This window comes from Trichomycterus rosablanca, chromosome 3, assembly GCF_030014385.1.
Source record: "Trichomycterus rosablanca isolate fTriRos1 chromosome 3, fTriRos1.hap1, whole genome shotgun sequence".
Lineage (NCBI taxonomy): Eukaryota > Metazoa > Chordata > Actinopteri > Siluriformes > Trichomycteridae > Trichomycterus > Trichomycterus rosablanca.
The window spans coordinates 4,820,800-4,846,593 of NC_085990.1; the positions used below are offsets into that span (position 1 = coordinate 4,820,800).

Genomic DNA, 25,794 nt, shown 5'->3' on the forward strand with positions numbered 1-25,794 from the left:
ATTAAGTGTTGAGAAAGTAATAATAACGTAACGGTGCGTCTCCTGTTGTTCTTACTCTTGTGTTTGTATATGTGATGTGCATGTATTTGCTCTATCTGTAAAAAACAAACATTATGGGGAGTGATTTCTGTACTGGATGTTGTACGTGGTTGTGTTAGTTTATACTGGATGATCGCCCGACGTCCGACACGTCATTTATTTATCTTCTATTATAGTATTTCTTGTTGTCGGCCAGTAAACAACCAAACGTTATTAAATTGCATGAACTCTGCAGTAAACAAGGAGCAAACAGCAATTAAACAACAAATAAAGCTGTTAAATAATAATAAAGTGCATAAAGCAGAACGCTGATTAAAATGCATTAAATGATGTAATAGTTACACAGTAACATGAACGATTAGTTCTGCCTGTATTACAGAACTGAGTTCTATACAGTAAAAGAAAATATTAATGTAAATGTTGTGGCGACATATACATAAAATAATGTATAAAGTCCAAACATGGGGCGGTGGGGGGGGTTAACGAGGGGTTTAACGAGGGGTTTACTTTAACGGGGTTTTACTTTTAATGTCACACAAGCTCAGCCGGAAACCGTGTCATTCCGACATCTTCCCTACACACTTGCTCCCTGCGCCCTATAGTGCACTTAACATTCTTAAAGGGCCAGACAATATATTTGTAATTCACATTACACGACAGGAGATGCCTTTGAAAACTACTTTTTTTTTCTTAGAATAGCTCTTTTTTTTTTTTTTTTTTTTTTTTTTTTTTTTTTTTTTTTTAAGGAAAAATAGTTCTTGTGTGAAGCTTCCTCAGCATGAATATTAATAAAAGTGACTGTAAAAAAATTGGAACATGTAGCTTTGTCTCAGAAGTGTCTTTTTGTTATTACCTTATGGGATAAAAAAATATCGAGATATATATCGTATATCGCCGTTCAGCAAAAAATATCGAGATATTATTTTTGATCCATATCGCCCAGCCCTAGGGTGACATGCAAAAAAGTATCAGGCAAATGACATTTAACTGCAGATTATTTTAATTTAAGGTGAATTAGGGATGGCACAGTACAGCGACCAATGTTGGTGATTGGATATGTCCAACAGACCAGTTATGTCGTGTGTGAATCCGACGTCAGTGGAAATCTCACCAGCTACAGCTTCTCTTACGCTCTTGTACTGTGGTGTTTAAAGCACACACAGAACATTTGCTTAACAAAACTAAAATATATAATCAGTGTCAGTCTGTAATATTTACACAGTAAACTGTAAATCTTTCTGAGCAATTTGTCACCCACTAGTGTAAACACAGGATCGGTGTTAATGCTGCATAATGACTTTACTCTCTGTGTAATATAGGGGGAGCTAGAGAGACAACTACTGCAAGCCAACCCCATCCTGGAAGCATTTGGAAATGCCAAGACTGTCAAAAATGACAATTCTTCCAGATTTGTAAGATTATTTCCTCCTATCTTCCGGAGTTACTTGTGTTTTTTTAGTCTGTAAGCTCAGTTTGGTGTAAATTATATATTTGTTGTTGTTTCAGGGTAAATTTATCCGGATTAATTTTGATGTGGCCGGATACATAGTTGGTGCCAACATTGAGACCTGTATCCTTCCAGTGTTTGATCCTTAGTTTTCAGTTACTGTCTGTGTGGAATTTACATGTTCTTCCTATGTGTTCTTGTATCCCTTTCACCTCTTAAAACATTCCAGTAGATGGACTGCACTAAAATTTTCCTGGGTGTGAGTTAGTGTGGGTATATATTAACTTGTTCTCAGTGTTCTCAGGACAGTCCCTAGATTCACTGCGGCTCTGACAAGTCGTTGCTGGGAATGAATGAATGTATGTATGCACATGTGTACTAAATGTGTGTGCGTGTGTGTGTGTGTATGTATGTTTGTATTTTTCTAATTTATGTTTGTAATCTCTAACTCTCTAATTTCCTTATTTCCTTCGGGATCGATAAAGTATCTATCTATCTATCTATCTATCTATCTATCTATCTATCTATCTATCTATCTATCTATCTATCTATCTATCTATCTATCTATCTATTTGTGTATGTGTGTATGTATGTTTGTATTTGTGTGTGTGTATGTATGTGTGTGTATGTATGTTTGTATTTGTGTATGTATGTGTGTGAATGTTTATACATACCTGTATGTGTATTTGTATGTATGTATGCATATGTGTATTATATGTGTGTGTATGTATGTCTGTGTATATATGTTTGTACATATGTGTGTATGTGTATATGTATGCATATGTGTATTTTATATGTGTATGTATGTGTGTGTATTTGTGAATGTATGTATGTATGTATGCGTTCATGTGTGTATTTGTGTGGGTGTGTGTGTTATGCAGGAAAGTTTAAGGACAGTTTAGGACTAAACTGTTGCCACAAAGTTTAAGGTAAATAATAAAATTAGTTTTTATAGATGTTAGCATTGAGTGTGGCTGAAACACCTGAACTCAATAATTGGAGGGGTGTCCACATACTTTTGGCCAAATAACGTATGTAGGTCTTTCTGTCAGTCTACTTGTTTGTTGCTCATAATCATGAGCCTGTTGTTTGTGGATCGGTCCTTAATCATTATGAATCAGATCTTTTGGAGAAGTCTCGAGCGATCCGACAGGCCAAAGATGAAAGAACCTTCCACATATTCTACCAGTTACTGTGTGGAGCCTCTGAGGCCATGAAAAGTGAGAACACACACACACACATACATATGTACACTTTAATACACGTTTAATTCTTCACAGATGTTTCTTGTATTAAATTTGCTTTTGTTTTTTCTAGCTGAGCTGCTCCTGGACAGCGCTGATCAGTATCGCTTCCTGTGTGCGGGATCAGTTCCTATTCCAGGTCAGAGTGAATCTGAGAACTTCACCCAGACCATGGACTCCATGAGCATCATGGGTTTCACACCAGAGGAGTGCACATGTGAGAGAGATAATGCTTTTCTACTAGTAGCTATTAAATGTACATTTGGATTGTAGTTATGGAGGAAATTATTGGGATGGAGAGACAGTGCTGTGAAAAAGTATTTGCCCCCTTCCCAATTTCTTCTATTTTTGCATATTTATTACTTTTACGTTTCAGATCATTAAACTACTTTTAGCTTTTCAATGGGTGCAAGGCACACAGTAACACCCTGGACAGGGCGCCAGTCCATTGCAGGGCAGACACACATACACACACACACACACACCCATTCACCTATAGGGCAATTCAGTGTCTCCAATTAACCTGACTGCATGTTTTTGGACTGTGGGAGGGAACCGGAGCTCCCGGAGGAAACCCACACAGACACAGCCAAGTAAACACATTATGCTTTTTAAATAATTGTATTTATTGATGGAAAGCATGCTGTTCAGCCATACTTGGCCCTGTGTGAAAAAGTAATTGCCCCCTTGGCTACTAACTTGACCAGTTAACCAAATTCAATTGCAGATTATGTATATATGAATATAACCACTGTGTAAACACAGTGTAAAACAACTAAGTAAATTGATTAATAAAATAAATAAATTACTGTCAGACCTGCTGAATCCAAACATCACTCAAATAGAACCAATGGGAAACGGGGCAGAAGGTCTCAAAAAGCAGCTCATTTTACCACATTCAAAAGAGATTTTAATACTAATGAGAAGCAAAGTCATCGAAATCTACTAGCTCCCAGTGTTTCCCAATGAAACCGGACCATCCTAGACCCTGACCAAGATAAAGCCGTTGAAAAAAAATTAAGACAATCAAAAATAAATGTTTACTATAGAAAATCAAATTTTATCTCTCTCCCTCGCTCTCTCTCTCTCTCTCTCTCTCTCTCTCTCTCTCTCTCTCTCTCACACAGCCATGTTAAAGGTAATCTCTTCAGTGCTGCAGTTCGGAAACATCTCGTTTCAGAAAGAGAAAAACACAGACCAAGCGTCCATGCCCGACGACACAGCCGCACAGAAGCTCTCCCACCTGCTGGGCATCAGTGTGCTGGAGTTCAGTCGAGCCATCCTCACCCCTCGCATCAAAGTGGGCCGCGAGTACGTGCAGAAGGCTCAGACCAAGGAGCAGGTGATTGGGTGGATGTTGTATACAGTCAGACGTGAAGTAGAAGTTTGTAGGTATTAAATAATTATATTAATTTAGATTTATTTCCTGTGGTTGGGGGGTTTAGGCAGACTTTGCGATCGAGGCTCTGGCGAAGGCCACCTACGAGCGGCTGTTCCGCTGGCTGGTGCACCGCATTAACCGAGCACTGGACCGGCGACAGAGACAAGGAGCATCGTTCATAGGCATCCTGGACATCGCTGGCTTTGAGATTTTTCAGGCAAGATTAATAATAAAGGCACCACTTTATTATTTTAAGTTTGTTTATCTCAGATCTCTGTTAACATTAAAACCACCTCCTTGTTTCTACACTCACTGTCCATTTTATCAGCTCCACTTACCATATAGAAGCACTTTGTAAATATATATCCAGCCAACAGCACCCTGTGGGCAGCGTCCTGTGCCCACTGATGATGGTCCCAAAGATGACCAACTCAAACAGCAGCAATAGATGAGCGATCGTCTCTGACTTTACATCTACAAGGTGGACCAACTAGGTAGGAGTGTCTAATAGAGTGGACAGTGAGTGGACAAGGTATTTAAAAACTCCAGCAAAGCTGCTGTGTCTGATCCACTCATACCAGCATAACACACACTAACACACCACCACCATGTCAGTGTCACTGCAGTGCTGAGAATGATCCACCACCCAAATAATATCTGCTCTGTGGTGGTCCTGTGGGGGTCCTGACCATTAAAGAACAGGGTGAAATTCAGTCAGTAACTGTAGAACTACAAAGTGCTTCTATATGGTGGAAGCTGATAAAATGGACAGTGAGTGTAGAAACAAGGAGGTGGTTTTAATGTTATGGCTGATCAGTGTATAAGTATTTGCATTGAGTATGTTTCTTTAGACGCTTTGCTTATAAAGTCTGATTTTTGTTCTCACTTTAGCTGAACTCATTTGAGCAGCTGTGTATAAACTACACCAACGAAAAGCTGCAGCAGCTGTTCAACCACACTATGTTTATACTGGAGCAAGAGGAGTACCAGCGCGAGGGGATCGAGTGGAATTTCATCGACTTTGGTCTCGACCTGCAGCCGTGCATCGACCTGATAGAAAGACCGGTAAGTAGCTTTGTTTCAGATTTGGTTCTTCCTTCATACATACAGTGTATTTAGAGTATAGCAGTATTATGCAGTGTAATCTCTATCAGACTTGAAGTCCAATGTAAAAGGCATTTACATGAACGTACATGGAAAAAAACACTAAAAAACAGCTCAAATATCACAAGCCAAATCGAGCATACTAAACTGTACAAATGATACAAACTGTACAGATTACATATTAATATCAGATAGTTCGAGGTATTAAAAGAAGTTTAGGACAGACCTGTAGTAATATAACTGTAAGTTTTAAAGTTCACTGGTCAGGTACACAGGTTTATGGACAGGTTAGAGTTTAAGAAAGACTAAGTGCAAGGCAGCAGTACCCTGGGCAGGGTGCCAGTCAATTGCAGAGGCAATCCATCCACCCCCACACCCTAATAGTTTGGTGTTCCTAATGCTCTGTTAGTGTAAATTTCAATATAGTCTCTAGTTTATGCTTGATTCTACTTGTTTTTTTTTTTTGGCTGCTCCCGTATATAGGTGTTGCCACAGCAGATCATTGTGGTCTGCATATCTGATTTGGCACAGTTTTTTTTATGCCGGATGCCCCTCCTGACGCAACCCCTCTATTTTTATCTGGACCTGGGACTGGCACTGACAAGCGCACCTCTTAACGGCTAAGCTGTTTGGCCGCCGCCCCCTTTTTCAGCCAATCATGTCTGTATAGATACGCGGTCGGCCAGGTTTGAATCTCAGCGGTGTTGGGCTAGTGTAATAGACCACGGCACGATCCAAGCTCCTTCTGAAGCGTTTGCCAGGGCGTACTTTGGTGGCCAGGATAAGAAGCGTCTTCACACGCTTACATAATCCTGGACTTGTACAGTTCACTAATGGAAAGCAGGCTACACCCTGTGATGTTAGCTGAAGAGTGAATATTGCGCTGTAGTTTTCCAGAATTATGAAACGTGGGATTTCGATCTAAAATGCAAACCTGTCTTAGTGCTTAACAGCTCTCTAGTCACCATGCCGTGTTTTTCTTACAATGCTGTGGTTTTAAGTCGAAGTGGAATTCAATAGGTAGCGTTTTTTTGAAACGGTGAGAATCAGTTTCGCCCCACTGGTTTCGCTGTGGGGTTGCCAGAGTGCAGAAAACAATTGGATATATCCAATCCGTACAATACAATGGGGAAAATGCTTTTATGGATGGAAAGCCTTTAGTAATGATCGGTTGTTTGACAGGCCAATCCTCCTGGTGTGCTGGCTCTGCTGGACGAAGAGTGCTGGTTTCCAAGAGCGACAGATCGGTCGTTTGTCGAAAAGCTGTCGGCCGAACAAGGTTCCCATCCCAAGTTCTTCAGACCGCGGCAACTCCGTGAAGAAGCTGATTTCTCTATCATACACTACGCTGGCAAGGTCTGAGCTCATCCTTCTTAATTCAGTTTCTCTCCTCAAAAATGGTTTTATTTTTACAACAAATGTCTTCTCACTCTTGCAGTCGATCACGTTGTCACTTGTTTGCAGGTGGATTATAAGGCAGATGAGTGGTTGGTGAAGAACATGGATCCTCTGAATGATAATGTTGCCTCTCTTCTACACCAGTCGTCTGATCACTTTATTTCAGAGCTGTGGAGAGAGGGTGAGGACAATTTTCATGTACATGCTTCATTAAACAGACCAATCAGGCTCTGATTATCCTGGTGTAAAGCATCAGTAATGTTTACATGATGCTGATCAGGTCACAAGATTTGCAGTGGAATAATTATTTTATTAATATCATATAAATCATAAAGAGCTATTCTTCAAAATATTTTGTTAGTCATGTACTAACTTTTCTGCCTCTTTCTCTTTATTTTTCTCTACACTACTGATTCTTCCTTTCTCTGTTCTATTCTGTTCTCTCTGGTTTGCGTTTTTCCTCCTCAGATATTCAGACACTCCCTCGTGTCTACTTTTTTGACTCATATGCTACCATGCAGACCAATGGCTCTGACAGCAGTAGGTTTATTCTCCTTGAATTAATTTTCTTTCCTCTCTGTCCACCCTCTTGGACAGAAATATTCAACCCCCTCCAAAATAATAAGAATTTGTAGCTCGTAACTTTTCTGCAGAGCTGGATGCTGCTTTAAATTACATCTTTATCAGTTGATTGATGCAGCAAATGAAGAAAGAAAATGATTCATAATAAGATAATACTGCTGATTTAAAATCTACTGTTATTCTGTAGGACCTAAAGTTGGGTTACAGCATGATTAAACCATGGGGAACTCAATTGCTAGCATAATTTGCTTCAGTTGTAATGTGTTTTGTAAACATCACCCAGACATTTCAATGTTCAAGGTGTGTTGCAACTATGCTAAAAACAAAGGAGCTGCTCACAAAAGCTGAGAGAGGTAATAATTGTATTGCACCAAAATGGCAAAGGGTAAATCCAAGACCCCGAACATCACTAGAGACACTAATGGGAGTGTTGTTCAGAAGTTCCAATCTCATGGCGCAGCAGCAAGGCGAGGTCCCCACATTTAAGCATGAGGGTGGACCAATGAACTGGCAGTCCTGACCATGTTACTAGCATCATAGATTCACAGAAATAACAAAGGTGTTCAATAAATATTAATTCCTCTTTTACTCAGACTTGTTGTTTTAGGTTTGTTTACATGGGGGGGTTGAATATGTCTGACCGCAAGTGTGTGTATATAAAATTTCACATCTTTGTCCTATTTATTTTGTCTCTATGTTTTCTCTTTTCTTTATAATGACTGTTCTCTGTGTGTGTGTGTGTGTGTGTGTGTGTGCTGTACTCTCTGTGTAGTAATTCTTAGTAGTGTTTAGTAGATTGTCAGGACTGAATTGTGTTGTTCTGGTTTGTGTTTAGTCACTGCGTGAGTTGATATAATATGCCATGATTGTACAGGGGTTGGACAAAATAACTGAAACACCTGGTTTTAGACCACAATAATTTATTAGTATGGTGTAGGGCCTCCTTTTGCGGCCAATACAGCGTCAATTCGTCTTGGAAATGACATATACAAGTCCTGCACAGTGGTCAGAGGGATTTTAAGCCATTCTTCTTGCAGGATAGTGGCCAGGTCACTACGTGATGCTGGTGGAGGAAAACGTTTCCTGACTCGCTTCTCCAAAACACCCCAAAGTGGCTCAATAATATTTAGATCTGGTGACTGTGCAGGCCATGGGAGATGTTCAACTTCACTTTCATGTTCATCAAACCAATCTTTCACCAGTCTTGCTGTGTGTATTGGTGCATTGTCATCCTGATACACGGCACCGCCATTGGATGCACATGGTCCTCCAGAATGGTTCGGTAGTCCTTGGCAGTGATGCGCCCATCTAGCACAAGTATTGGGCCAAGGGAATGCCATGATATGGCAGCCCAAACCATCACTGATCCACCCCCATGCTTCACTCTGGGCATGCAACAGTCTGGGTGGTATGCTTCTTTGGGGCTTCTCCACACCGTAACTCTCCCGGATGTGGGGAAAACAGTAAAGGTGGACTCATCAGAGAACAATACATGTTTCACATTGTCCACAGCCCAAGATTTGCGCTCCTTGCACCATTGAAACCGACGTTTGGCATCGGCACGAGTGACCAAAGGTTTGGCTATAGCAGCCCGGCCGTGTATATTGACCCTGTGGAGCTCCCGACGGACAGTTCTGGTGGAAACAGGAGAGTTGAGGTGCACATTTAATTCTGCCGTGATTTGGGCAGCCGTTGTTTTATGTTTTTTGGATACAATCCGGGTTAGCACCCGAACATCCCTTTCAGACAGCTTCCTCTTGCGTCCACAGTTAATCCTGTTGGATGTGGTTTGTCCTTCTTGGTGGTATGCTGACATTACCCTGGATACCGTGGCTCTTGATACATCACAAAGACTTGCTGTCTTGGTCACAGATGCGCCAGCAAGACGTGCACCAACAATTTGTCCTCTTTTGAACTCTGGTATGTCACCCATAATGTTGTGTGCATTGCAATATTTTGAGCAAAACTGTGCTCTTACCCTGCTAATTGAACCTTCACACTCTGCTCTTACTGGTGCAATGTGCAATTAATGAAAATTGGCCACCAGACTGGTCCAATTTAGCCATGAAACCTCCCACACTAAAATGACAGGTGTTTCAGTTATTTTGTCCAACCCCTGTATCTTCTAAAGTGTTTTATACAGTTTTGATTTTAAAGCTGCAGTGTGTATCTTTTCTTTGTTTGGTCCTACATTATTTGGTCCAACTTTTCAGCTGGTAAAGATATTTATTCATTTATTAATAAACACACATCCATCACCAATTAAAGCAGCAACCTCGGACAGTACTCGACTGTTGCTTGCATTTTGGAAGAGGAATCATTATATGCTTAAATAGCCTCAGTGACACACTGCAGCTTTGAAATCTACTAAACTCCAAGATTAACTAGTTTATTACAATTATAATAACATTTAAAGCACTTTTCTAAAAAGTTGGGACATTTGATGGGACAAAAATGCACTAACAACAATAATTATGTTATTTAACTGACAGAAGTGCCAGTGTTCCAGTGTTTTTACTGACCATATTTAATTTAATTATGCGGGCGGCACGTTGGCATAGTGGGTAGCACTGTCGCCTCACAGCAAGAAGGTCCTGGGTTTGATCCCCAGGTGGGGCGGTGTGGAGTTTGCATGTTCTCCCCTTGTTCGTGTGGGTTTCCTCCAGGAGCGCCGGTTTCCTCCCACAGTCCAAAGACATGCAAATGAGGTGGAGATACTAAATTGTCCATGACTGTGTTCTAATAAACAAACAAACAAATATAATTATGTAAAAAAGCTTGCAACACACTTATAAAAGTTGGGACAGAGGCATATTTTCCACGCTGTTACACAAGTCCTATTAATTACACTGTTTTTAATAGTTTGGTAACTGAGGATACTGAGTGTTCTTTTTGCCTAACAAAGAAACTGAAACCCATTCAAATGACGACTTTAACATGCAGTTATTGTTTGTGTTACCCAGTGGACAGGATTGTGGGATTGGACCAAGTTTCAGAAAGCACTGGGCCGGTAACATTCGGAGCCGCTGGGCTGAAGACTAAGAAGGGAATGTTCCGGACAGTTGGACAGCTGTACAAAGAGTCTCTGACCAAACTGATGGCCACACTGCGGAACACCAACCCCAACTTCCTGCGCTGCATCATTCCCAACCATGAGAAGAGGGTGTGTAAAAGATTGTGGTATAATTCATTATTAAGTAATGTAATAATTAATCTTAATCAATAAACTTGTGAAATTGTTATATTTATATAAGTATTAAAGAAAGGTAGAGTGTGTAGTTGTGTAGGTCCAGAAAGGCCAATCATGTCTATACAGATGCCCGACCAGTTGATAGCACTGCTTAGATTCGAACCCTGGATCCCCAGGGCCTCTACAGTCTGTTTATTATTAGGATACAATAAGTGATGTGACGTTTCTCTCAACAAGTCAAACATCTGTATGATTTTGCTGTTACTTTGTAAGCTCTGTCCAAAAACAATCCTTCATTTTTATCCATTGATGCTAATGTTTGATGTTTTGGAACGTTTGTGCTACAAGCCAATGTTAACAGTTCATTTCTTCATATAAAACATCTGTCCTACAACGGCTACATTAAAACCTGCAGCACATCATCAAACATGTCCTATTAAATAAGTTATAATTGTCATTTGGTTCAAAGATTGCAAATAATTCACCATCTGCTGTACATAATATTGTGAAAAGATTCAGAGAATAAGTTGTAATTGATAAAGATATTAGAACCAGTGCATTAAAATAAACGTATCAGTGATTTATCTTGGAGACAGCTTGTCGGAGCCATGTTGTTAAAAAAATAGTCAAAATATATAAAATACCAGCACACGTTAACTAACCCCTTCTTCTTTCTCTTTCTCTCTCTTTTGCTTTTTTAGGCAGGGAAGTTGAATCCTCATCTAGTCTTGGATCAGCTGAGGTGTAACGGAGTGCTGGAGGGCATCAGAATCTGTAGACAGGGCTTCCCGAACCGCATCCCGTTCCAGGAGTTTAGACAAAGGTGTGTGCATGTGTTATAACCATCTGTCCAGACTGAGCTTTATTTCTGCTATAATCTTTCTTTATTCGGCTTTATACCTGCACTTTTTTGGGGGGTTTTCATTAGATCCCTGTTTTGTACTTTGGTGCTGTGCTTTATGTTCTTGTTGATGTATCTCAGGTATGAGATTCTGACTCCGAACGCCATACCCCGCACCTTTATGGACGGCAAGCAGGCTTCAGAACTAATGGTGAGTTGTTCTTAAAACTGAGATTATATACAGAATGTTACTGAGGTGAGATAGTGTTCGACAATAAGCAGCCGCCTTTCAAGTTGTGGTCTTATTTATAATTTCTGCAGCAAATATCTTCACATCTAGGTTGTTGTCCATGTGCAGTAAGTGTTTCCCTAACTGTGTCCAGATCCGTGCTCTGGAACTGGATGGGAATCTTTTCCGAGTGGGGCAGAGTAAAGTGTTTTTTCGAGCTGGGGTGCTGGCACATCTGGAGGAAGAACGAGACCTGAAGATTACTGACACCATCATCCGCTTTCAAAGCGCCGCCCGTGGATATCTGTCCAGAAGGTGAGTGAGGTGTGGCTGCACATAAGGAATGTTATAGTTGACAGAATTAAGAATCAGCTCTACAGTTATGGTACTGAACTAGTAATTAGACGGTTGCTTGTTCAAGCCCCACCACCAAGTTGCTACTGTTGGGCCCCTAGGCTAGGCTCTTAACCCTTAGTTGCTTAAATAATATTCAGTAATGATTGTAAGTCAATTTGAATAAAGGCATTTGCTAAACTCTGCATGTAACGAACAACTAAACTTAAAAGAAACTAGAAATGTTGCTTTTAAAACTACTTAAATAGAATAAAACAACAAATGAGTTGACATTTTTATTCCCTTGACTTCTAGTTTTAAAAAACACAAACTAATAAACCAGCAGACTCTACACTAATTAAGTTTGTATCTGCGTGTTTGTAATTAAATCCTTTGATCGGTTGGTAGGGCGTTCCAGAAGAAGCAGCAGCAACTAAGTGCCCTGCGGGTGATGCAAAGAAACTGCGCCGCCTACCTGAAGCTGCGCAACTGGCAGTGGTGGAGACTGTTTACCAAGGTAATAAACCACACACTTTTGCACTTTCAGAACAAGCTCGGGCTTGGCATCCAAGCACAATGCATTTTATTACATGTATGAACCATAATTCAAAATAAATAAATAAATTGACACCTATAGAGAATGTAAGAATAAAAAGAGTCTGTAGACTGGCAGATACACAGAGACATAACTTGGTAACGTACAGTTAACGATGGCAGATCAGATTAATACCTGCACTTAAGATGTGACAGGAACCTGGCGTGTTGCACCGAATATGTCCAAAAAAAAACTACAGACTTTATTACAGACTGGACTCAATAATGAAGAACTGCAACTGCTTGTTTATTATTTTTGCTAATTAATAATAACTTTTAGTTTAATTACATCATCTAATTACATCATATATCTATCTGTCTGTCTGTCCGTCCGTCCGTCCGTCCGTCCGTCCATCTCATTTGCATATGAATGAGAAAGAGTGGGATATACACCTTTATGTGGTGTGTAAACTCTGCGTGTAGGATCGTACATTACTTTCAAACATAAAACTGTGACCAAATTGCTTCTGAAAGTTATCCAAACTCATTAACAGGTTTAATTATCTTTGTGTGCAGGTTAAGCCGCTGCTGCAGGTGACTCGCCAAGACGAGGAAATTCAGGCCCGAGAGGCTCAGCTTCTAAAAGCCAAAGATACCCTTGTAAAAGTGGAGCATGATTATTCTGAACTTGAGAGAAAACACCAGCAGGTACACAAGTCCACCACCGCTGCTGCTTTTTCTATTTTTTCCTTTATCTTGCAGTCGCTGCAGTGATGCCAGTCATGGCTTTATTTGCTGTTAATATGATCCATCATCTTCTTCTTCTGCCAGCTGCTGGAGGAAAAGGCCGTGCTCACTGACCAGCTCCAGGCCGAGGCTGAGTTATTTGCAGAGGCAGAGGAGATGAGAGCCCGACTGGCCAACCGTAAGCAGGAGCTTGAGGAAGTCTTGGGGGAGCTCGAGGGCCGACTGGAGGAAGAGGAAGAAAGGGGCGTTCAACTAGCCAGTGAAAAGAAGCGACAGCAGCAGCATATACAGGTGAGTAAACGACCCTGCTTAGTTCAGTAAGTGCAGACATAGATGTGGCCGTGATTTATTGCCTACATCGTTTCTCCTCTTCTTTCAGGATTTGGAGGAGCAGTTGGAGGAGGAGGAGGGGGCGAGGCAGCGACTCTTGTTAGAAAAAGTTACTCTAGAAACCAAAGTTAAGAGTCTAGAAGCTGAGAGCATGACTGCAGGAGAGCAGAGAGACAGACTGAGCAAGGTCAGATTACGTACAAGTATTGTGGTCACGTACGCAAGTCCACTCCTAGACACAACAGCCCAATATTGCAGTAGTACTGGGCAGGGAGGGACGTCATGCTACCTCTGGGGCAGTTTGCTCTAACAGGACCTTTCCATTGTGAGTCCACAACGGGGGTGCCCAGGTGGCACAGCAGACCAGCGCCGAGATTCTGAGCTCCCCGGTTCGAATCTCGGCTCTGCTACTGATTGGCTGGGCGCCCTCTAGCAGGCACATTTGGCTAATGCCTGCAGCAGACAAAAAATGGCTTTCAGTCTGCTCGGTGGAAAAGACCAGACTAAGGGGTGGAAGGACCTTGGTTGGCCAGGGCACTTGTAAAGAAAGTGGAGGGGCACAGGGATCGGGGCGTGGCTTTCCGTACGCAAAGCAGACCTGAAGTGTAAATAAGAAGGGCTTGGTGGACTGCGCACATGACAGAGGGAGTGTGTGTCAGACGAAGATACACCCTCCTTGGACGCCGTTGAGGTCCCCAGCAGTGGATTGGCAATGCTAAATTGGGCGAAAAAGGGGGTAAAAAGCAGAAAAAGATAATAAAAAAGCACCACGACAAAGTGTGCTGTCAATGGGCGCCAATGGAAAATCGGACTGGACCGAGCAGCCAACCTTTAACCTTGGTTAAGCGTCCTGCATACTGGGTTCATTTTTTATTCTTGCGGGTGTGGGGCTACACCTGGCACCTCTGTGTCACAATCAAAGACAAGTCTTAATCAGTGTTTATATTTCATCTAATAAGTTCCATGACTAGTTAGTTTCAGTTTAGATAATGATGGTGATTGTCCTTATGTCCGACTTCTGGTCCACATCAGGAAAAAAGGCAGCTGGAGGAGAGGCTGAATGAGGTGGCAGATCATCTAACTGAGGAAGAAGAGAAGGTGAAGAGTCTTAACAAGCTCAAGAACAAGCAGGAAGCTGTAATTGCTGATCTGGAAGGTAACTTTACTATATTTATCGATTATTATGAAAGTGCGCTGATTGTCAGCAATTTAGGGTTGGTGCTGGGTCAACATTACTCATTAAACATTCTCTCATTACTCCCATTTCTCCTTAGAGCGTCTGAAGCGAGAGGAGCAGGTGCGTCTAGAGCAGGAGAAATGGAAACGGCGCATGGAGGGCGAGGCAGCGGAGGCCCAGGAGCAGCTCTCAGAAATGGGCCTGCTAGTTACAGAGCTCCGGAGCAGCCTGGCTAACAGGGAGAAAGAGATAACCACCCTACAGACACGGTACACACAAACAGATCACTCAACAGACCTCCAGGATCACTGTGTTGTTTTTTTTAAATAATCAAATGTCTTATCAATCTTGTTGTGCGTTAGCCTGGAGGAGGAGAGCTCTCGGCGTGCCGAGGCACAGAGGGCTCTGAGAGAAGCCATGTCTCAAGTGTCAGAATTGAAGGAAGAGGTGGAAAATGAACGTGGGATGAAAGAAAGGGCCGAGAAGCAGAGGAGGGATCTGGGTGAGGAGCTGGAGGCCCTTAGGACGGAACTGGAAGACACACTGGACACCACAGCTGCCCAGCAAGAGCTCAGGTGTGTGTGTGTGTGTGTGTGTGTGTGTGTGTGTGTGTATGGAATCCCCTCTGGCACCCCCCATGAACAACAAGCCAGCCAAACCAACAAATTTGACATGTCAACTCTGGTGTTCTAGCGTGTTTTACTGCTGTGCCACTTGAGGGCCCAGATAATGATTTTTTTTATAATCCTTATAGTCTGCCCATCACTCACTTCATTGCAGTCATTGTATCAAAGCCCAGCACAGTAGAAAAACAGATAATTGCATTTCTAAATGTATGGATTGTATAAACAATATGCTTCGTTTATGAACGTTTATAGATCTCGTCGTGAGGCTGAGTTGGGAGAGCTCCAAAGACTGGTTGAAGAAGAAACCCGGCGTCACGAAGCCCAGCTCTCTGAGATGCGAGTGAAACACAGCGCTGCCATCGACTCTCTACAGGAGCAGCTGGACAATGCCAAGAGAGTGAGTCTGTGCCTACACTATCGTAAATAGTTTAAGGTAGTTTACATTCTTGTGTGCAGAGTAGTTTTTCGTGATCGTGCTATAATTTGTGTGTATCGCCAGTCCCGCCAGTCTCTGGAGAAAGCCAAGGCCATGCTGGAAGAGGAGCGTGGAAACCTGACTGCTGAGTTGAAGACCCTACAGGGAGGCAAGATGGACAGCGAGAGAGCGAGAAAGAGAGCAGAGGGGCAGCTGCAGGAACTCACTGCCCGCCTGACTCAAGCCGAGAGAGAGAGGGAGGAGAGGGAGGACAGGCTCCACAAACTCCAGGTACAGAACGAGGAAAAGAGAAATCATGGAGTAGCGAAAGCAACAGGTCGAGATGTCTTTGTACTGCTTGGGCGTCTCAGTACCAGATACAACAAGCTTCTTTAGCAAGTTGCTTTATTAGGGCCGCCCTAAATTCACGGGAATATGTGTTTAATTTCACGGACCTCGTTTTTCAAAGTGCCACATTTCACGTCAGTCATTAAATTACACTCATAAATTAAATGATAGAATGAATGGAAGCTACAATACACAGCTCAGTCGACCTTAGTATTTGAATGCGTGAGGTTCTGTCTCAAAGACAGACAGACACTCAAAATTTCGACATTTCGACACTAAGCGATTGCTAACTGAATTGCCGTAGGATTGCTAGGACGCCTAATAGTGCAAATTAACCAGTAAACGTGAGACACTTCAATGCTACACGAATGAAAAACGTTAAATTACTAAACACAAACCTTAAACTTTGAATTTCACAGCAAATTGCATATTACATGGGAAAAGGCTCGTTTCACGGTCCGTGATGCAATTTTCACAGCTAGCTAAGTGTTAAAAACACAGTTTTCTAAGGTTGCTGAGTTTCTGTAATGGGACGGGTTGCGCGCCCGCCACTGAGATGGCAAGGCAAGGTGTAGCCTCGCATCTGCAAGTGCTAAAAATGAACCCAGTTGGCAGGATGCTTAACCAGAGTGAAATAATAATGTAGCTTTGAAAAACAGGTTCTTAGAAAAAGAGTAAAGAAAGGAAACAAGTTCAAGCTGGGGACGGCAATGAACGAACCACACTTCACTGCACCAGCTGGTACAGCTCATGTCCAGCGTGGATCCAAATGGGGCCCCCTCTACTCCTCTCATTTAGGGTGTTTCACTTGGCATCTAAACAGGGGGTAAGTGGGACCAGGCCGAGCCCAGTATCACGGTTTCTGAAAAAAAAAAGAATGATGAATAGAAAAACTTCCACCTGGAGTGAATTAACGCTTAGTGTAGCACAAGTGAAGAGAAACTGACACATTAATCTGCACCTCTCTGCCCTCTTTGCTGCTGCCATCAGTAGATAAGCAGATGGACATATTTCTGTGATACCTGTCTCCCTGCCAATCTCTGAATATTGATTATAAGTACTTTAAACCCATTTTATTTATGAGAAAAATGTATTCCGTTATTTTATTATTTTACTATTCTTATGGGAAAATGCTTGATGAATAAATAAACATTTTCATTGAACATTTCATTCTCGTGAACAGTGATGTTGCTATAATCTTACATTTAATTTGTGGACGTTTTGCTATTCATACGCTGACTACATACATGCTACATTCATTTTTGCTAAATGTCCGTTTATTTCAGATGGAGATCGACTCTCTGAGCAGCTCCCTGTCTTCATCCGAGTCCAAATCTCTTCGTTTGGGTAAAGAAGTCAGCAGCCTGGAGAGTCAGTTACATGATGCTCAGGTAGCTGTTTGTGTCTGTGTGTTCCTGACTATTTATCTTCACAACAGCTCTTGTGGTGAACTGTGCTGATTGAGGTCTGTGTGTACGGTACCGCAGGAGCTGCTCCAGGATGAGACCCGTCAGAAGCTGGCGCTGGGTTCCCGGGTTCGAGCTCTGGAAGAGGAGAAAGTTTCTGTGACAGAGAGACTGGAAGAGGAGGAGGGGAAGACCAGGGAGCTCTCACGCCAGATCCAAACTTACACCCAACAGGTGGGTGTTTCCACACACACACATGGACAAACACAGTTTATGGTCTAATTTTATGCAATTAAAATTACTGTGTTTTTTTTAACTTTCTATTAAAAACAGCTTGCTGATCTGAAGAGACAGTCAGAGGAACTGAATGCAGCAGTGGAAGTGGGAGAGGAGAGTAAAAGAAAGCTGCAGAGAGAGCTCGAAAACGCTGTGCTGAGAGAACGAGCCAAGGATGAGGAGAAAGAACGAGTGGAGCGACAGAAGGAGCGTCTGAGAGAAGAGATTGAGGACATGACCATCGCTTTACAGAGAGAGAGACAGAACTGCACAGCTCTGGAGAAGAGACAGAAGAAATTCGATCAGGTTAGAGAGAGATGGATGAATGGAGTGATGGATGGATGGATGGATCGATGGTTTAATGGACGGATGGATGGATGTATGGATGGATAAATGGGGATATTGGTTGGTTGGATAAATGGATGATGCTTTGGATGGATGGATGGATAAATGGGCATGTTGTTGGATGGATGGATGGATGGATGGATGGATAAATGGGCATGTTGTTGGATGGATGGATGGATGGATGGATGAGGTTTTTGGTTGGTTGGATGGATGGATGGATGGATGGATGGATGAATGAACGGACGGGCGTATTGGTTGTATGGATGGGTGGGCGTGTTGATTGGATGGATGGGTGGATGAATGGATGGATGGATGGGTGGGCGTGTTGGTTGGTTGGACAGATGGATGGATGAGGTTTATGGTTTGATGGATGGATGGTTGGATGAATGGATGGATGGATGAGGTTTTTGGTTGGTTGGATGGATGGATGGATGAATGAACAGACGGGCATGTTGGTTGTATGGATGGATGGATGGATGGATGGATGGATGGATGGACGTGTTGGTTGGTTGGATGGATGGATGGGTGGGCGTGTTGATTGGATGGATGGCTGGGTGGATGGATGGGTGGATGGATGGATGGATGAGGTTTATGGTTTGATGGATGGATGGATGGGCGTGTTGGTTGGATGGATGGATGGACAGACGAACGGATGGATGGACGGATGCACGGATGAATGACATAAACAGCAGCAGTCATTCACTTGCTTTTTTCTGCATATCTAACATTAATTTGGCTCCTCAGTGTCTGGCGGAGGAGAAGGCCGTGAGCGCTCGGCTGGCAGAAGAGCGAGACCGAGCAGAAGCTGAGAGCCGGGAGAAAGAGACTCGCTTCCTCGCTCTGTCTCGAGCGTTACAGGAAGCGTCTGAGCAGCGGGATGAGCTCGAGAGGGCCAATAAGCAGCTTCGACTCGACATGGAGCAACTTGTGAATGCCCAGGATGATGTGGGCAAGAATGTACGTCTCACCTTTTGTTAGATCAATAGAATTATGAATGATAAACAATTGTGACAGGTATAACAAGCCATTAACGGGATCATTATCACTGCACAGTGTAGTAAGCATCCATAATTTTTAAAGGTACCTGTTGTAGTACTCTATTACTTAATTTACGCTGATGATATGCACTAAAATCAGTATTTGTCAGACTGTCTAAATAAAAATACCCGTTGTGTTCAGTACTGTCTCTGATCTGAGTGTGTTTGTGTGTGTGGGTGTGTGTGTCAGGTCCACGAGCTGGAGCGTTCTCGACACGCTCTGGAGGTGGAGGCCCAGTCTCTGAGGGAGCAGACTCAGGAGCTGGAGGAGGAACTGACGGAGGCAGAGAACTCACGCCTTCGCCTGGAGGTCACGCTGCAGGCGCTGAGAGCTCAGTTTGAACGAGAGATCAGCAGCAAAGAGGAAAAGGGAGAAGAGAAGAGACGAGCTCTCAACAAACAGGTGCTCTGCCCTTCTGCTCTAAAATGTAGGAGTTAAGGAGCCGGGTTATAAATACCGGTGACTTTTCTGATCAGATTTTTGAGATGCTTGAACTCCTCTTAGACAGAAATCAGTCCCCATCAGGCAACTAAACCTGCTTTTAGTTGGAAAGTGTGGTGGAAAAAAACCCTTAATGAAATACCTCTGACAAAGTCTCACATAGAAACTCAGAAAGTGTGATAAGAAAGAAAGAAAATAATCATCCTTTATGCTCCCATCAGTGACCTTGTAGAACAGTGGAATATTCAATTTCCTAGCTAGAACGAGACCTGGTTTAAACCAGCTAGAACTGGGTTTTGGAGGTCATACAATGTAATTGACACAATTCTTATCACGTACACCAGTTCTAGTAACACTCCATTGTAGCAGTGTTCTTGGAATATTGAAATATGACACTGATGCCTCACAGCAAGAAGGTCCTGGGTTCGATTCTCAGGTGGAGCGGTCCGGGTCCTTTCTGTGTGGAGTTTGCATGTTCTCCCAGTGTCTGTGTGGGTTTCCTCCGGGAGCTCCGGTTTTCTCCTACAGTACAAAGACGTGCAGTGAGCTGAACTGGAGTTCATGACAGTGTTAGAAATTAATCTTGAACTGATGAATCTTGTGTAACTAGTAACTACCTGTCATGTCATGAATGTAACTAGTAATTGATTACATATTAATATTTCTAGTGTAAATGAGCATTTTTCTCTCACAGAAGACAAAGTAAATAATGCACCTGCAGGGTTTTGTATCCAGAAGTTAAATGTTTATGTGCCGTTTATGCATCTTTTTCTAGGTGCGTGAACTGGAAACTCTGTTAGAGGAAGAGAAGAGTCAGAGAGCTCAAGCACTGACCATCAAGAAGCAGATGGAGGCGGAGCTGCAGGAGGCGGAGGCTCAGGTGGAGGCGGCTACTCGCGGCAGGGAGGAGGCGCTCCGGCAGCTGAAGCGACTCCAGGTAACAAAACGAAAATAAATAGCCTGTAAATAAAGTACTGGTATGGTTATATTTTTTATACACAGAACCTAAAACTTGTTCTAATTCATTTAACATATTTTTGGTATGTACATGTACATGTGTCCATATACTTTTGGCCATATAGTGTATGTTACTAAATATTTATTGTGGGTGGCACGGTGGCTCGGTGGGTAGCACTGTCGCCTCACAGCAAGAAGGTCCTGGGTTCGATCCCCAGGCGGGGAGGTCCGGGTTCTTTCTGTGCAGAGTTTGCATGTTCTCCCCGCGTCTGCGTGGGTTTTCTCCGGGTGCTCCAGTTTCCTCCCACAGTCCAAAAACATGCAGTTAGGTTAATTGGAGACACTGAATTGTCCTATTGGTACCTGGCCGCTAGGACGCATAAACCAGTGCATTGTAGTGCCTTCCTAAGCCCGGATAAATAGGGAGTGTTGTGTCAGGAAGGGCATCCGGCGTAAATACTGTGCCAAATCTATAATGCGGGTCACGATCCGCCGGCGACCCCTAACAGGAGCAGCCGAGGAAATAGATGGACTAAATATTTATTGTAGATTTGTAAGCAGACTAATTTTGCTGCTTGTGTGCTCAGGGTCAGATGAAGGACGTGCTGCGGGAGCTGGACGAGACCAAGACAGCTCGAGACGAAATTATCGTCCAGTCGAAGGACAGCGAGAAGCGACTGCAGACCCTGGAGGCAGAACTTCTGCAACTGACTGAGGTGTTTTATTAGCGTTTCATAGGACTTAGATTTCAGGCCACATGGGGGAATATAAGGAGCAGGTTTGTGTTTATGAGCATGTTGTTGTGTTGCGCTCTTTCAGGAGCTGGCCGTGTCTGAAAGGATAAAGAGGCAGGCTCAGCAGGAGCGCGACGAGCTGGCTGAAGAGGTTCTCAATGCCACCAGCGTAAAGTGAGTACTGTGGGATGTACATACAGTGTGTTTAAATAATGCATAGATTTAGCTGTTCATCAATTAGTGGGAGGTTAGTAAAGGCAGTAGGAATATAACTGCATGTTTTGGTGTATTAGGACACATTAAGATAAGATCAGATGAGAGTTTATTAATCCTCTTGGGGAAATTAACTTGTTAAAGCAATACAAGAGATGGGTGGTAAAAAACAGAAAGGAAAAGACAACTAAGTTAAATACCTTTAAAAAATTAAAAACCTAGGATACAGACTTAAGAGCTGCCAGACAAAATTGCACTTATATTGTGTAGTTATTTACACTAATGGGTTGTTTAACGATTATTAAGGTGCTTTCTTTATAACATAGGCACACCAGTAATACTAATTTATTTTAGCAAGCTTCAGTTAGCATCTGCCATTGGATTTGAAGCCAAGGTGGGGGTCTGGTTTTACTGGGAAACACTGGACGTAAGGTAGGAATAAGCTGGGAAGGGTGCCGATCTATCTCAGGGCTTCACCTTTTGCCCCCATCTTCACACACTTGCCCGAACCAAAGACATAGCCAGTCATGTCTGTGTAGACACCTGGCCAAACCCCATGGTTGTGGCTAATGTACAAGGCCGCTTCACCACCTGTGCGCCTGCTTCCATCGTATCAGTCACAATTGTAAGTCACTTTGGATAAAAGCATCATCGCTGCAGAGGTGGAAGAAGATTTTGGACACTTCTGGTTTGAAGAGAGACTTTCTGATCTACCTTGCCGTCCCCTCACACAAGGCACCTTTACAAACGTCTAAAACACGTCTCAAACTCAAGGAGAGCTTAAAAGGCGTGTGATTGTCTTAAAAGTCTATGCTGCTTTAAAGTGTACATTATAAAATCGTACATAAACTGCATCTCCCACAATGCATGTTGATTTTGTGACCCGCAAAGTGACTGAATCCCACATCCCACCACTAGATTGCAGTGTTTCCACATCACCATGGCGGTTTACCAACAAGTGGAGTTGAGAAATATCTACAAATAATCCCAAAATGTCCAAGAAAAGGAAAATTGATACAGAAGGACGGCACTTTAATGAAAGATGGGAAAGTGAGTACATTTGTGCTTCAGGGAGAAAAACCGGGATGTATTTTGTGTTATGAGGCCGTGTCTGTGGTAAATGAGTACAATATACAGTACGTCAGCATTTTGACACCAAACACATTAGTGGATTAGGATGGTGTGTGATGTGGTGTCTCAGGTTATTTAACAACATGTTAAGGAGTAGTTACAGTTACAGTCGGCCCTTTTAGCGCAACTATAATGCTGATGTGGCTCTCTGTGAAAATGAGTTTGACACCCCTGATCTAAAAGCATCATCTGACTGTACATACAGCTTCATACAGCGATCTTCAATGTGGATCCCTGTTCGTTTGTACGTAACACCTCTCACCTCCTGCAGGGCGGCGCTGTGCGATGAAAAACGCCGGCTTGAGGCCAGGGTCAGCCAGCTGGAGGAGGAACTGGAGGAGGAGCAGAACAATGCTGAGCTCATGACTGAGAGACACAGGAAGACCACACTGCAGGTACCGACCATCCACCTGTTTTTTAAAGCTTAAAAATAAATCATATTCAGTCAGCTGTGGTTTTGATGAGCGTTTCTTTAATAATAAACGTCTGTCTGTGTTCTTGTGTGTCTGTGTGTCAGGTGGAGACTCTGACAGTGCAGCTGACCGGGGAGCGGACTCTGGTCCAGAAGAACGAAGGGGCACGTGAGAGTCTGGAGAGGCAGAATAAAGAGCTGAAGTCCAGGCTGACGGAGCTGGAGGCGGCGGTACGAGGCAAACATCGCATGAGTGTTGCCGCCCTGGAGGCCAAGATCGAAAACATGGAGGAGCAGCTGGAACAGGAGAGACAGTGAGTATTCACGGGGGGTGAGAAACTGTCTGATGATCATGCCACTGACAGTGTTTATCCTCGTTATTCAAAATAAAGATTCAAATTTGGTTGAAAACTTTTGATTTTTATTTAGATCTCAGTGAATTCAATAATGAACAGAGTACATAATTCTCTCTCTGCCTTCATGGTAGCTGCTTGGACTGTATTTTAAACACGTCAGGATGCCAACACTGGTCCCTTTTAATGAGGAGATTTGAATGTTCTCCTCTGATTCACTCTAATCTTGTAGCCTAGTGGTTAAGGTACTGGACTAGGTACTGGTTCAAGCCCCACCACTGCCAGGTTGCCACTGTTGGGCCCTTGAGAAAGGCCCTTAACCTTCAGTTGCTTAGACAGTATACTGTCACATTATTGTAAGTCGCTTTGGATAAAAGTGTCTGCTAAATGCTGAAACTGTAAATGTAATCTTCCAAAAGATTTGGGACAGTCATAGCCTCGTTTTGCTTAGATTTTTGCTTTGTTGTGGGTTCGAATTCTGGCTCTGCCATACAGCCACTGTTGGGCTAAAGGCCTCAGCATATGTCCTGCGAAACTAAGTTCGCGAGCATCGCACGAAGCCGAACACGCCTTCACGAGCTTACAAGCTGGCATACTTCCAGCGGTTTTGTTTTGCCTGTCGCATCTGCTCCACAGCTGCAGGTGACACTGTGACATTTATGATGTTAAGTTCCATGACTACCGAAAAACGATGGCTGCGTCCAAAATCGCATACTTAAACAGTACGTACTAAATTAGAGGCAGTGCGCACTGCTCGGCCGGTACAGAAGCTCTTGCAGTACGCAAGTGTGCTGGGTTTGCATACACAAAAAATGCTGCCCAAGCAGTAGACTATCCAGGCACTTTTCGCGTACTGTTTAATGAAGACTACGTATTCGGACACACTACCCGCTACTGCGTACTGTTCAGTATGAAAGTAGCGATTTCGGACGCAGCCGATGATCACAGTTGAGACGCTCCTCAAAATCCATGTTTGTTTTCATGGCACGCCTCTTTTTTACCGACCAATCACAGGTGTTGTCGCGGAATGACGCCATCCACACAGTTCGCCCAGCTTCCATGTGTGCGACAAGGCGAGCGAAGCCTCTGCGCGACGTCCGTGGATGTTCGCTTTTTTCCCAATTACGTCACATAGGTCGCCAAAGCCAGGCGAACGTCGTCTCTGCATGAAGTATGCTGAGGCCTTAACCCGCTCGAGTCCAGGGGTGCCGTACTGTACGTTCATATGTGTGTAAATGAACAATAAAGGTGTTTCATCTATCATCTAAAAATATAAACTGCCCCTCTGTGTAAGTGTTTGGTGCTTTGAAAAGTATTAGCTCTCCCTCCAGGGAATATTATTGTATTCTTTACATTTATGGGTTACACTGCACCCACCGCAACCCTGACTAGGCTTTCTGTAAGCACGTAGGATCAATGTGACTACAAATACAGTGACGGGTTCTGTATTCTAATTCAGCTAGTGGTGCTGACCTCTGGTGGTGAGGTGTGGAATTGCACTGAGCGTTTACATTTACAGTTTTTTAATTTAAAGCGACTTACAGATATAACTGAATACAATTTGAGCAATTGAGAGTTAAGGGCCTTGCTTAGGGGCCCAACAGTGGTAACTTGGTGGGTGGCAAAACAGAAAGTCACCCTCCAATTATGGTAAAAATAACTATAGCGTTTTAATAGATGACTAAAGTGTGCCATCTACAGGTCATTCTTGGTAGTACTTTTTGAACATTTACTTTGTTACCTATTTAAAACCTTTAAAACAGCAGTACATTTGGGAGCACCCTCTTCATCCTCCTATGGAATTTATCTCTAGAAATGTTACTGTTTATTTCCCCCTCAACACTGAAACGAAATGTATGCCCTTGCTTGGCAGTGGTGCGGCCTAGTCCTGTACCATAATCGCTGATCTAGCACTTCTCTGAGCATCATCATTTACTGTCTCTCAGGGAGCGTACACTGGCCACCAAGCTTGTAAGGAAAACAGAGAAGAAACTGAAGGAAGTGGTGTTGCAGGTAGAGGATGAACGGAGGCATGCAGACCAGTACAGAGATCAGGTACGCTTCTCATTCAAATCTGTCCCTTTCTCTCAATCCAAGCCAAACATGCTGCACTAATGATGTTTTAAAAGATGTTTATATCTTTTACAAGCATATAACATTCATTCATTCATTCATTCATTTTCTTATCCAGTTAGGGTCGTGGGGGGGTGCTGGAACCTATCCCAGCTTTTCAGTGGGCGCAAGGCACACAGTAACACCCTGGACGGGACACCAGTCCATCACAGGGCAGACACACATATTCACTTATAGGGCAATTCAGTGTCTCCAATTAACCTGACTGCATGTTTTTGAACTGTGGGAAGAAACCGGAGCTCCCGGAGGAAACCCACGCAGACACAGGGAGAACATGCAAACTCCACACAGAAAGGACCCAGACAGCCCCACCTGGGGATCGAACCCAGGACCTTCTTGCTGTGAGGCGACGGTGCTACCCACTTAGCCACCATGTCGCCCAAGCATATA

General features: G+C 43.1%; 1 protein-coding gene across 1 annotated transcript in view; it reads left to right on the plus strand.

The window, feature by feature from the left end:
* Nucleotides 1-25,794, plus strand: part of myh14 (myosin, heavy chain 14, non-muscle) — a 56,769-nt gene that overhangs the window by 25,400 nt on the left and 5,575 nt on the right. The window contains exons 9-42 of the mRNA XM_062992483.1: nt 1,359-1,451; nt 1,546-1,609; nt 2,608-2,706; nt 2,804-2,947; nt 3,858-4,072; nt 4,176-4,328; nt 5,003-5,176; nt 6,398-6,571; nt 6,680-6,794; nt 7,082-7,153; nt 10,159-10,358; nt 11,087-11,208; nt 11,368-11,437; nt 11,610-11,770; nt 12,197-12,305; nt 12,899-13,030; nt 13,154-13,360; nt 13,449-13,586; nt 14,432-14,555; nt 14,674-14,845; nt 14,939-15,151; nt 15,455-15,599; nt 15,702-15,908; nt 17,252-17,356; nt 17,453-17,605; nt 17,705-17,953; nt 18,737-18,949; nt 19,220-19,432; nt 20,247-20,408; nt 21,016-21,144; nt 21,248-21,336; nt 22,778-22,901; nt 23,024-23,232; nt 25,218-25,326. Of these exons, the coding sequence (XP_062848553.1) occupies nt 1,359-1,451; nt 1,546-1,609; nt 2,608-2,706; nt 2,804-2,947; nt 3,858-4,072; nt 4,176-4,328; nt 5,003-5,176; nt 6,398-6,571; nt 6,680-6,794; nt 7,082-7,153; nt 10,159-10,358; nt 11,087-11,208; nt 11,368-11,437; nt 11,610-11,770; nt 12,197-12,305; nt 12,899-13,030; nt 13,154-13,360; nt 13,449-13,586; nt 14,432-14,555; nt 14,674-14,845; nt 14,939-15,151; nt 15,455-15,599; nt 15,702-15,908; nt 17,252-17,356; nt 17,453-17,605; nt 17,705-17,953; nt 18,737-18,949; nt 19,220-19,432; nt 20,247-20,408; nt 21,016-21,144; nt 21,248-21,336; nt 22,778-22,901; nt 23,024-23,232; nt 25,218-25,326 (5,058 nt within the window). The remainder of the gene's footprint in view (nt 1-1,358; nt 1,452-1,545; nt 1,610-2,607; nt 2,707-2,803; nt 2,948-3,857; nt 4,073-4,175; nt 4,329-5,002; nt 5,177-6,397; nt 6,572-6,679; nt 6,795-7,081; nt 7,154-10,158; nt 10,359-11,086; nt 11,209-11,367; nt 11,438-11,609; nt 11,771-12,196; nt 12,306-12,898; nt 13,031-13,153; nt 13,361-13,448; nt 13,587-14,431; nt 14,556-14,673; nt 14,846-14,938; nt 15,152-15,454; nt 15,600-15,701; nt 15,909-17,251; nt 17,357-17,452; nt 17,606-17,704; nt 17,954-18,736; nt 18,950-19,219; nt 19,433-20,246; nt 20,409-21,015; nt 21,145-21,247; nt 21,337-22,777; nt 22,902-23,023; nt 23,233-25,217; nt 25,327-25,794) is intronic.